The sequence below is a fragment of the Eleginops maclovinus genome, chromosome 18 (genome assembly GCF_036324505.1).
Source record: "Eleginops maclovinus isolate JMC-PN-2008 ecotype Puerto Natales chromosome 18, JC_Emac_rtc_rv5, whole genome shotgun sequence".
NCBI classification, from domain to species: domain Eukaryota; kingdom Metazoa; phylum Chordata; class Actinopteri; order Perciformes; family Eleginopidae; genus Eleginops; species Eleginops maclovinus.
The window spans coordinates 29109956-29122776 of record NC_086366.1 but is presented as its reverse complement, the minus strand read 5'-3'; the positions used below and the strand labels follow the sequence as shown (position 1 = coordinate 29122776).

Genomic DNA, 12821 nt, shown 5'->3' with positions numbered 1-12821 from the left:
GTGAATAATGTTTGGTATGTGCCTTTAACATATGCTTACCTAAATGTTTTTTTTTTGCACAGGTGTTGACAGACAGGGAGAGAAGACGGATGGCGACCGAGTTCGGGTCAGACAGGGAGAGAAAAATAAATACACATGGCGCGTTCTATGAAGAAAAAAGTGGAGAGTGAAAACAGAGCTTTCAACCCAGAATGGACAGACTCATATAAGAGGGAAAGACAGAAAAACTGTCAAACTGCTCAATTACTGTGATGTGTTGACATTGACATATTCTAAATTGTCTGAGACTCTTAAGTCAAGATGTGAAACAGTTAAAGAAAAAGTGAAACTCAAGCTGCTGCAACACTATATGTTGTATTTCTAAAGCTAAGCACTTTATTTTAAGATTTTTCAAAAGCCCGATAAGAACATTTTATACATCTACAGTATTATATTTCTGTATAGTTGAATGTTAAGTGACAATATTGTCAATTGTTTTTTTATTGTACTTTCTTTATTTGATTTTTCAGTCAGTTGTTGATTACATGCAGACATTGATACAGCTACTAGGCTACTTCAATATGGGGTGCACCCTCTTTTCCGACATTCCCCTATAACGACATGCCCCTATTCCAACATACCCCTATTACGACATGCCTCTATTCCGACATGACCCTATTAAGACACAATTTTAGTACCGCCATTTCGACATTTTAGTACCGTCATTCCGACAGTCTACCCAGGCGCGTCGGGGCCTCGTCTTTCTTTCATTTTTTTCAGTTTGTGTGTCTTTTTAACATATACTTTTTTAACATGTTCAGTTTATTTTGTATAATATAATATAGCCTATTGTTGTAATGGATGCACTGACTGGATGGCACTCAATTTCGTTGTTGTCCGATCGCCCTGCATCCGATCTGCAAGGGAGTTGCTCAAAGAAAAGTTAAAGCTATGCAAACCATCGAGGCTGCTCCCAATTCTGCGGAGCTGTAGACCAGAGCTGATGAGATGACAATGGAGAGACTTGGAGGAGCAGTGGCAGTGGATTCAGGAGGGCTATCAGAAGCGTCCATATGGGACGCCCTGTGTGTCTGACAGTGTCAACTACCGTTCCGAATGCTTCCACTTAAGTGGAGCTATGCAGACCCAACGCTCCGACAATGGAAAATATTTTGTCGGAGTAGTGGCACATTTAAAAAAAAAATGGAAATGCCGCCGCTCCGACAATTAAACATCAATGTCAGAGTAGAGGTATGTCGGAATAGCAGCATGTAAGACTTCAATATAATAATTTTTAAAAGGGTGCTGTTGCTAGCAGCATTAATTAGTAATTACTGCTATAGTACAATCGGTCAGCTTGATTATTGAGTAACAGATAGAATCGTTAAAGTTTAGAGACTGCTAACTGCTTCCACAGCACATGAAATTCAAAGAAGTTAAGAAAATATTCCATCAAAAGCAAGCAAATGTGAAACAACCCCAATATATTTTAAAGCTGCCAAGCACATGATCAAATGATTCAACATCATTTCCCATGTTGTTCATTTCTTTTTGACGTGATTACAGTGGAATTAATTGATGAAAATAGCAGCAAAAATGAGCAGATGTTCTAAATGCTTATTAAATCATTCTAAGATATTATTACACAACTACACTACCACAAACTAGTTATGTCAAACTCATAATTCTGCTGCAAGACGTTCATGCAATAGGTTTATATTTCACCAAAAATCCATACAGTGGGGCCAAAAAGTATTTAGTTAGCCACCAATTGTGCAAGTTCTCCCATTTAAAAAGATGAGAGAGGCCTGTAATTGTTATCATAGGTATACCTCAACTATGAGAGACAGAATGAGAAAAAAAAATCCAGAAAATCACATTATAGGATTTTTAATGAATTAATTGGTAAATTCCTCGGTAAAATAAGTATTTGGTCACCTACAAACAAGCAAGATTTCTGGCTCTCACAGACCTGTAACTTCTTCTTTAAGAGGCTCTTCTGTCCTCCACTCGTTACCTGTATTAATGGCACCTTTTTGAACTCGTTATCAGTATAAAAGACACCTGTCCACCACCTCAAACAGTCATACTCCAAACTCCACTATGGCCAAGACCAAAGAGCTGTCAAAGAGACCAGAGACAACATTGTAGACCTGCACCAGGCTGGGAAAACTGAATCTGCAATAGGTAAGCAGCTTGGTGTGAAGAAATCAACTGTGGGAGCAATTATTAGAAAATGGAAGACATACAAGACCACTGCTAATCTCCCTCGATCTGGGGCTCCACGCAAGATCTCACCCCGTGGGGTCAAAATGATCACAAGAACGGTGAGCAAAAATGCCAGAACCACACGGGGGGACCTAGTGAATGACCTGCAGAGAGCTGGGACCAAAGTAACAGAGGCTACCATCAGTAACACACTACGCCGCCAGGGACTGAAATCCTGCAGTTCCAGACGTGTCCCCCTGCTTAAGCCAGTACATGTCCAGGCCTGTCTGAAGTTTGCTAGAGGGCATTTGGATGATCCAGAAGAGGATTGGGAGAATGTCATATGGTCAGATGAAACCAAAATAGAACTTTTTGGTAAAAACTCAACTCGTCGTGTTTGGAGGAGAAAGAATGCAGAGTTGCATCCAAAGAACACCATACCTACTGTGAAGCATGGGGGTGGAAACATCATGCTTTGGGGCTGTTTTTCTGCAAAGGGACCAGGATGACTGATCCGTGTAAAGGAAAGAATGAATGGGGCCATGTATCGTGAGATTTTGAGTGAAAACCTCCTTCCATCAGCAAGGGCACTGAAGATGAAGCGTGGCTGGGTCTTTCAGCATGACAATGATCCCAAACACACTGCCAGGGCAACGAAGGAGTGGCTTTGTAAGAAGCATTTCAAGGTCCTGTAGTGGCCTAGCCAGTCTCCAGATCTCAACCCCATAGAAAATCTTTGGAGGGAGTTGAAAGTCCGTGTTGCCCAGCGACAGCCCCAAAACATCACTGCTTTAGAGGAGATCTGCATGGAGGAATGGGCCAAAATACCAGCAACAGTGTGTGAAAACCTTGTGAAGACTTACAGAAAACGTTTGACCTCTGTCATTGCCAACAAAGGGTCTATAACAAAGTATTGAGATGAACTTTTGTTATTGACCAAATACTTATTTTCCACAATCATTTGAAATAAATTCTTTAAAAATCCTACAATGTGATTTTCTGGATTTTTTTTCCTCATTTTGTCTCTCATAGTTGAGGTATACCTATGATAAAAAATTACAGGCCTCTCTCATCTTTTTAAATGGGAGAACTTGCACAATTGGTGGCTGACTAAATACTTTTTTGCCCCACTGTATATGTTCGCAATGTTATTGTTTCTGTGTGTATTTCTTTTAGGGAACATTCATTTCGTTGTTTGTATTTGTGTTGGGTGGCCTTGACAATTTGCTGATGAAGTGAAAAACTAGCGAACCAAAGGCACAAATATTTGTTTGGACATGTCACCATCTGTCAGTGTTTTTCTGGTACACGATCTGTCTGTTTTCCAGTTTTCCTTTGAAAATTGTTCTGGTTTTCTGTTGGTGGTTGTGAGATCCTTGAATTAATAAGGAGAGAGTTCTGGGCTGAATGGTTTTTGATCAAAGGAACCTTGAATAAAGGTAATTTGGTTTGGTTTGAACTATCGTCTGCACTTGGGTCCAACCTGCGGTCCTCAACCATGACAGAAAAATCCCACCAATACCATGGACCCAGCGGATGAGTTTATTGAAGATGATGTTTTGGGCTGTCCTTCTCTATTGTAGGCTGGTATGGGGAGTGGAAGAAAGCTCCTACTGACACCTATTCCTGTTCCGGCAGGGGTCCTACCAACTCCTGTTCCGTCATGTGCCCTACCGTCCTTCAGAGGGGTCCCACTGCCCTCCAGAAAGTTTTCGCCGTCCTGCTGCATGGACCCCAGAGTCTACTTGCAGAGTTTCACCACTGCAATTTCTGCCCCTTCTACACCTCTGCCTTGCCCCTTGGCTTACCGCCCAAGATCCCCTTCAGGCCTCCACAGCGGCCATAGTCTGAGGATCGCAGAGTACAGGACGAGATATGTGAGGTACTGGGGGGGAGGGGCATTGTAAGTTATATAAATTAGAAATTGAAGGATGAAACCCTCTTTATTTTTGTCATACATGTACATTACACAGTATAGCACACAAAATGTATCCTCTACCCATCCTAGTAATAAGAGCAGTGGGCAGCTTTTCTGCAGCTCCTGGGAGCGGTGGTGTGGGGGTTTGGGGCCATGGTCAAGGGCACCTCTACAGTGACCAGGAGGAGAACTGGCATCTTCCAGTTCAACCAAAGACCAAGTCCTTACAGGCTGTGCCACTGCCTCCCTCGATGAGATATGTGATGCAGGACTTAACCGGGAGCCATTGGAGGTGAAGGAACCCCAGACAGGACTCTGTTGCAGTATTCCAGGTGGGATTAAGGTGTGTATGAGATTTTCTGCCACTAAGCCTGATGGCTGGAGTTGGGAGAGGTTTTTGAGGTGAAAGGCTGATTTTGTTACTGATTTGACTTGGTTCTGGATAGTGAACTGGATAGAGGAACCACAGCTGTGTTCCCTTGTTAAACTACTACACTATTGCGCAATAATAAATACTCTTTGATTTAAACTAAAAGCTTCCTGGTCCACTTTTGACGAACTCTTGGTCTACAAACAAAGAATATTTCCTAACAATAGCACTGAGGAAAGTTGGTAGAAATCCAAGATGTTTGCCGCAGAGGAGCACCGGTGATAGGAGCAGGGAGCGCTAGGCTAGCTGATGATAGCTGTCAGACAGGCAGAGAGTGCAGTTGTTGTGCGGGCTGTACTTTATAGCAGATGTAAAAAGAAACAGCAGCACGGCCAGGTAATACAGTGAGCCAGAATCAAGACCACCAGGGAGAGCCAGGAAGGAGAATCAGGCTAGTTATCAGATGTAAGTGGAGCCCACTAACATTAGCGTTAACGTTGGCCTGGAGCTGCAGCCGGTGAGCTACAGTAGCAGGTGCAGCAGGGTCGACAGATAGGAAACTGGAGCAAATAGAACTAAACTATGAGTAGGTGAACTTTTCAACTCTGCGCACACCTCACACCTTTAGAAGACATAGCATAACTGTCCATGCTACAGTTTGAAAAGGAAGGCCTTTTGGTTTTGCTATCTTGAGAGTTCCAGACAGTGAACACTGACCTTAACATGAGGAGAGTGAACTTTTAATACCTTCGATCAACAATGGCTTGCCCTCTGACATGCTGAGACATCATGTCTCAGAGCTGATGGCTGTATGATTTAAAGAATTAAGGTTTCTTGTTGGTATTGTGCTTACACATGTTTGTCTTTCATTCATTTTAATTAGGTTTTCATCATCATTTCTTTAATTTTAAATTGTTTAATTTAGTTTTTATATTTTAATTAGCTAAAGTTAGATGCTACATCAATTTAACCTCACTCCCACTTAGACAGACAAGGGTGTTTACTCCGGGTAGAAGAGTAAGATGACTGGAAGAGAATGAACATTAACTTCTCATTTGAAAGATGTTTATTCTTGACAAGGTGAGCTTTGGAAAAGGGTGACAGTAGTTTTCAATTTGATCTTAAAATTTATATTATGGGATTATGACTTCAGAGCTGTAATGTAACTAAGAATAGTTGTTCTCTAATGCCTTAACAATATCGGAGCTCGATATCGGACACAACAGATGATTTATTATTGTTTTATGTCTACCTTTAAAATAAAATCATAAAGTCTTGTAGTGTTGGGAATCAATTAACCTTCATATGCAGATATCTGTTAATAGTTGGGCTGTCTATCGATTCAAATATTTAATTTCGACTACTCGTATGATTGTCCATAGTTAACTCGGGATTAATCGCAAATGATTTACAAATGTTTTATCAATTCAAAATGTACCTTAAAAGGATATTTTAGGTGTTTTTGTGAGTAGACAAATATGATTGGAATAATAAATAATAGATTTAAAAAAAATGTTTTATAATTATTATAAATGATAAATAATGTTTATTATAAATTATATAAGAAACAATGTTTATTTATTATACATTTGTATTTATTATGAATTATGTTTATTCAATACAATAAACATAATGGTTATGGCAACAAGCCGCAAACAAAGAAAAATATTATCCAGAAGTTATGAATCTTGTTTTCTTTTTAATGTGATGCAAATGATCTCAAGCATAGCTTCATCCTCCTCAGTGTTTACTGGCCCACAGTAGCCTCCCATTAAGCTATTGCTGTAGTTAGCTCTTTGTTTGTGTTGTCCACTTGTCTCTTGTGTTTCTGGTTTCTGCCGTCATCCACCGTTAATACCCTGTTAACTTTGACAGCCGTAGTTAATAGAGATTTCCACTCCTGTAACTCATATACCCACATAAATCTGGTTAAAATAATTATACTCAATAGAGCCCTAGTGCACCATATGCATATGCACTCTAGTGAGACCATTTACCGGCTTCTGAGATCTAGCAGCTAAGGTTAGTTATCTCTTTTCCTGCCAATCTTTACACATATATATATTGTTCAGAATGTAGCATTATAAGAAACTAATTGTGTATCTACAGCATCACATTTCAGTGCAGACGAAAACGTTATTCTAGGTCAGGCGTGTCAAAATCAAGGCAGGTGCAACCTCATTTTAAGTGAGCAACCGAGACAAGCAACACCAGTCCAAGAACCAACAGAGAGCCGCTACTTTACAGAATGACCCGCTCTTAGAATCAGTCCAGTGTCGCTATGGCTCACACAGAGACACATGGATTTGTGTTTAAAAAAAACTACAGATATTTAAAATGTTGGTTGAATAAAAAAAATGAGGTTTGGCTTGCAGAGTATTAAATTGTTCTCACTATATTCAAACAATAAATACTTGTAAATACGTGTGTAAAGTTTGTGAAGGCAGGAGGAAAACTTCCGCGATCACCGTCTCCTCACAGCAACAAGCATGCAGTTTTTCACATCAAACTCTTTTTAGAAATTTGAGATTTTGCAAATCAGGGAAAACATTAAATGAAATGTGTTAAGAGACGTGTGCTCTTACCAGGCTGGACATGTTGGCGAAGTCGCGGTGCCTCAGCGTTGTGATGAAGTTGTCCATCAGCCTGAGCTCGGCAGTCTGTCGGTCAATGTTGGGTGGTACAAAAAGGAGGCCTGTCTTGGCACACAGCACCGTGTAGGACGGCATCAGGTTCTGGCAGGTGCAACGTTTCGGACATAGCATGGAAGACATGGAGGAATTGAGGGAGGACAGGATGACAAGGAGGAGGGGGAAAAAGAGAGGGCTGATAGGGGAGGACACGGTATCCATGTCTTCTTTGCTGCTGCAAAAAAGAAAGAAAAGCGCTATGAGTATTTCCAGTTCAACAGTGTAATACTTTAAATCGTCCAAATCAATAATCCTTTATTTTAAAGAATGTGTTGTTCGGCATATATAGATGTCTTTCCCATACCAAAATGACTGACTCTATAAAGATTATTCTGCACAGTGAAACAGCATGTGTTTAACTGCTGCAGAAGCTGTGAAGTCAATGCATGACAGGACATTTTCTACACTTTCACTAATATTTTAATCTACAATACATATATCAGAATAAATGCTAGGGAGAACAGAGAGATGGCAAGCAGAAGAAGATGATGGCAAGCAGAAGAAGAGGAAGAGCAGGGGCAAAGCAAAGCAATCCAAAGACGCAGTTAAGGTGGCAAATTAAAGTTCCAGTGTTTTCTTTATGGACAGGATGTCCCGGGAGGCCTGAAAGTAAACCTTTTATGTGATCAATTAAGCACACTGCTCTCATGATTAGTCTCAGGTGAAGACTAAAGTGCAAAAACTACCCTCAGCAGGAATATCTGCCACGCTTCGTTCATTACTTACATTTTTTGGTGCATTAGAATTAGATTTAAAATTTCCAGGCGAGGGAATAACAGGTTTGTTTGACTGTATATATATTTTTTTATTTTAATATTCCAAGTAGGACATTTTAACGTACAACACTGTCGTTTTAAAGTGTGGCACTATGGAAACCAATATAAATAAGATTAGCCCTTTAGCTACGAAAACATCTCTTCCCCTCCTTTCTTTCTTAAAACAATGGACACAACAATGTCCTACATTTCAAGTGAAACAGAATAGACACAATTTGAAGCATAAGTTCAAGTAATATAGAACAGGCACTTCAAAGGAACGTTTCAAATAAAAGAAAATATTGTAGTGAATGTAATATACATAATTCACCTCCTTCTTAAGTGTGGTTCTACACACTGTTGTTTCATGCCTGACAAACGCTGAAGCACGTGTCTCCGCCCCTCCCCCACCACACAGGCAGAGTCACTATGAATCCAAATCGTATTTACTCAAGCAGATATCTTTTCTTTAGGGCTCAGGCTTGATTCATTCAATTGATCAGATAGCATGCTAAAATTAAGGCAATGGTTTGTGATGTAAAGTAGTGATAGAGTCCATGCGTAGGCTAGCTGTTAAAGTGTATTTGCATGGTGCTTAGGTGAGTGATATGGTTTAGCAGCTTGCAAAGTTTGGAATAATGAACAACAATGTTTTAAAAAAAAGGTATCTCATTTTTGTAACCTTTCTCTGCAGTAGGAAATGCCACCAAGGATCCCCTTAAGGATGCCCAACAGAATGTCCAATCAAAACTGATAAAACAAATAAATTAGATGTGAAATACATCAATGCAGTGAAAGGTAAGAGGATGTTACATAAGGTGTTTATCATTACATTGTAACATATTCGAATCATGTAAATGTCAGAGTCACTTTTTATCTCCACATTTTTGTTTTGCAATTACATATAGTCCACAGACTCATCAATGGCCCCTTTCATTGAAAATGGCATATTGTTTTGCAGGACGTGGTCTAATTGCCCATGGTCAGTTTTCCACAGGAGATTTCGTTTTGGAGTACAGAGGGGACCTTATCAACGATAAAGAACACCAAAGAAGACCACACCTTTATCATCCGACATGTGCTGGATTTCTTTTTTTCATTTAAGTGGTGAGGGAAGACTGCTGATAAAATTTGTAGTTTCACAAAATTAAAAACCCATGCTAAACTGCACAGGATGATATATAAGGCTTTAATCACTTGGATATATCCAAGCAATTGATTAAACTGCATCAGAGGCTAAAATATATCTCAACTCATACAAATATGGTCGACAGTTTAGTTGGAGGGACCGCTGACAAGCTGCTGCCGCGCCTCCGCCTACTTTGTCATTTTTCTTTTAGCTGTCCTTTTAGCTTGCATCAGTGTGTTTGTGCTATATTGTTTCAACCTTACACTACCTAGCCATTCTGAAGCCGAAGCAATTCCACAGTGTTTTGTCTTCATGTCTGCCTGGCGCTGCACTGTTTACACCCGGTAGCCCGAAGCTATCCTAGCTGCTAAACAAACAAACCTGGAACTTCTAGGACTCCTCTGTGCTCTCAGTGACTGGATACCCGGATCTGGTGTGCCTAGTAACACATGCCTGACCGGAGCTGTCTGTTCCTGCCTGCCAAGTCGTCCATCTGACTGTGGTCCATAAGTCTTACGAAGGTTGCATCCTAACAGTAGCTGGTCCCTGGTTAGGGTGGCCAGACGTCCGGCTTTAGGCCGGACAGTCCGGCTTTTCAATGCCCTGTCCGGCGTCCGGCGCAGCATCAAGCCGGACGCATATTTGTCCCCCTTCTTGAGGCACTAGGCTTGAAGAGCGGAGTTCTAGAATCTTTGCTGGGACGCAGCACAACGTCCAATGCCGTAACATATCTGTTCTAACAAATGATTGGCTGAGAGCGGTGTCAGATAAATATCTGCTATATCATTGGTTAAAAACGTAAACAAGGCTCCAGTGGTTAATTTGAGCCGGATCCTGCCGGAACAGGATCCGGCACCTCTTCATTTTGGCCACCCTGTGTTCCGGCACCTATTTGGGCAGATCCGGTACCTCTCACAAAAAAAAATAATAAAAAAATGGTTAAAATGAAATAAAATATACAGATATCAATTTACAGAAAAAAATCCCAAGAATTTCATGTCGTTTATTAAGATTAAGATTTGAAAGAGTCGGAGATCTGTGTTGACGCACTGAAAAGCTGGACCAACGGACAAACGCGTTCACTTTTGAAATTCGCCACATGAGGAGCACTTCGCAGAGAGGAAGAAACTAATTAAATGCAAGCATGTCAAAAAGACAGTTACATTTACTGTCTTTCTTCAAAAAGAAGGAAGAGGTAATAGACACTTCAAAACGAGTCAGAAAAGCCTCCACAAGCAGCGACGAGGGCAGCTGCAGCGGTCATGTTGATGGTCAAAACCAGGAGGAGGTTAGCGCCGCAACAGCTAGCCAGCTAGCTAACCGACAGCTAGCCAAGCCCGGGCAGGAGGCTGGCACCGTGTCAGCAGCGGGTCAGGTTCACCGCCAGCCGGAGCAGGAGCCAGCTACCGTCGGCCAGGTGGACCACCAACAGCAACCGGTGGGTACCCTGGCATCAACTAGCCCGGTACAACAGCTGGAGCAGGCAAGTGGAACCGCGACATCAGGCTTACAGCAGGAAGAGTCAGTAGGAGAGGAGAGCGTAGAGGAGTGTGGGACGTCCAGCGACAGGTCAGGGATGGGATGCACAACTGCTTGGACAGAAGCTCAGCTAAAAGTGAAGCAGACTTACTATCCCTGGCTTTTTAGGGGAAAATCAGGTTTGGGTTGCACAACGTGTAAGGCGGTGGGGACTTTGGGGGCAGAGAAGACGTCGGGGATGAAACTGGCAAAAGAGTGGGTTTTATGCACAGTAACCTCATCTGCTTCAGATATTATAAAACAGCAACGCGCACTTAGAAAAAAGGTATTTGAACATGCCCGTACCAAGGCTCACCTAGCAGCAGCAAACATTCTCGAAAAGGCAAAAGTGGACACTTTAGGACAATCTATAATTAATAGTCAGTCTGAACAGATGGCCACTACAGCTCGCGTATTTCGCACGGCGTACAAGGAGGCTAAACGCCACCGTCCCGCATATGGCTTCGAACAGGAGATTGATTGCCAAGAATTAAATGGACTCGATATGGGGAGAATTTTACATTCCAATGTTGCATGTGGAAACATACAGAAACATATTTCTGAAGAAATGAAAAGAAAACTGTTTGAAAAAATAGTACAGTGCACTCCCAAAATCAGTGTAATGCTGGATGAGTCAACCAGTTTAAGCAAAAAGAGCTGCTTGATAATATACATTAGGGCTCAGTTGCCCGATATGGACAAGCCTACAAACATTTTTACTGAACTCGTAGAGCTAGATGATCTAACTGCTCAAGGTATTGTCCACAAACTGTTGTCTGCTCTGGAGCGCCTGCATTTGACACAGGATTTTCTCTCTAAGACCCTCATTGGAGTAACTTGTGATGGTGCTTCGGTTATGTTAGGGCGTAAAAGCGGAGTGGCGAGTCGGCTCCAGGCCATGTTTCCCAACATTACTGTGTGGCACTGCTCAGCCCACAGGCTTGAGCTTGCAGTCGCAGACGTAGTGAAAGAGATGGGTGCTATAAATCACTTTAAAATATTGATGGACAAGATATATGCACTGTATAGCACATCTAACAAAAATCGAATGGAGCTGAGAGAGTCAGCTGAGAGCTTGGATGTCCAGCTATGCAAAATAGGTCGTATTTTAGACACTAGATGGGTGGCATCAAGTTTTAGAACCGTTGAAGCAGTGTGGAAGAACTACCCAGCACTTTACAAGCATTTCAAAACTGCATCAGAAGATCCCTCCCGTAACAGTGTCACAAAGCAAACATACAGTGGGCTTGCTATGCGCTTATCTTCGCATGCGTTTGTGAACAATTTAGGCATAATGTGCGATGCATTGCAAGAATTATCTGAGCTCTCAGTCGAGCTTCAAAAACGAGACATTACCATCATTTCAGCACACAAGTCAATTTGTCGGGAAATCAGGGTACTTGAGGCCATGTCGGATCGGCCAGGTCGCTACACTGAACTGAGCCAAAGGGGAATTGAGGAAAACTCTTTCCATGGCATCACGCTGAATGAGGGAGGGTGGTGAAAACTGCTCAGCACATCACCAGGACGGAGTTGCCATCCATGGAGGACCTCTACACCCAGCGGTGTAGGAAGAAGGCCGGTAGGATATTAAAGGACCCCCATCACCCCAGCAACAATCTGTTCTGTCTGCTGCCGTCTGGCAGACGGTACCGCAGCATCCGGACCAAGACCACCAGACTCAGAGACAGTTTTATACCACAGGCTATAAGACTACTGAACTCCTGAGCTGTGTGAATGTCTACTCACATCTGTTTATAGTACACACATACATATATATTATACACATCTGCCATACATATCTGTTTATAGTACACATATCTATATATTATACATATCTGCCATACATCTGTTATACATAATATATGCATCTGTCCATACCTCCTCATTCAACAGTGTAAAGTATTTAAATACTTTCAATGTATTCCACATATGTATATATTTCACATCCTCAAATCTGTATTGTTAATATTGTAAATATTCTTCTCTCTTTTTCACTATTTTATTTATCTTTTGCACCATGTATGTTGAGTTGTTGGAGGAGCACGCGACATAAGATTTTCATTGCCAACATATACGCTGTATCTGCTGTGCATATGACAAATAAAACCTTGAAACCTTGAAACCTTGAAACCTTGAATGGAGGAAAATCAAGCGACAGATCACTCGACCCCAAGCAGTTTTTTCTAACTGTGGCCAAGAACTTGGAGGACCGTATGTTATCTCAAGGAGGCCGGATGCCAGATAAAACTGG

At 41.6% G+C, this 12821-nt stretch overlaps 1 protein-coding gene across 9 annotated transcripts in view; it reads right to left on the bottom strand.

Annotated features, from left to right (window-relative positions):
* The window catches only part of si:cabz01090165.1 (uncharacterized protein LOC100333421 homolog), a 315307-nt gene that overhangs the window by 31724 nt on the left and 270762 nt on the right, over positions 1-12821 (bottom strand). For 8 of the 9 annotated variants that reach the window (XM_063907237.1, XM_063907241.1, XM_063907240.1 and 5 more), the window contains one exon: positions 7061-7340. In XM_063907237.1, the coding sequence (XP_063763307.1) occupies positions 7061-7327 (267 nt within the window). In that variant the 5' untranslated portion in view covers positions 7328-7340. Of the gene's footprint in view, positions 1-7060; positions 7341-9430; positions 9448-12821 lie in introns of those variants that run through there. The other variant, XM_063907245.1, reaches the window with a different exon arrangement.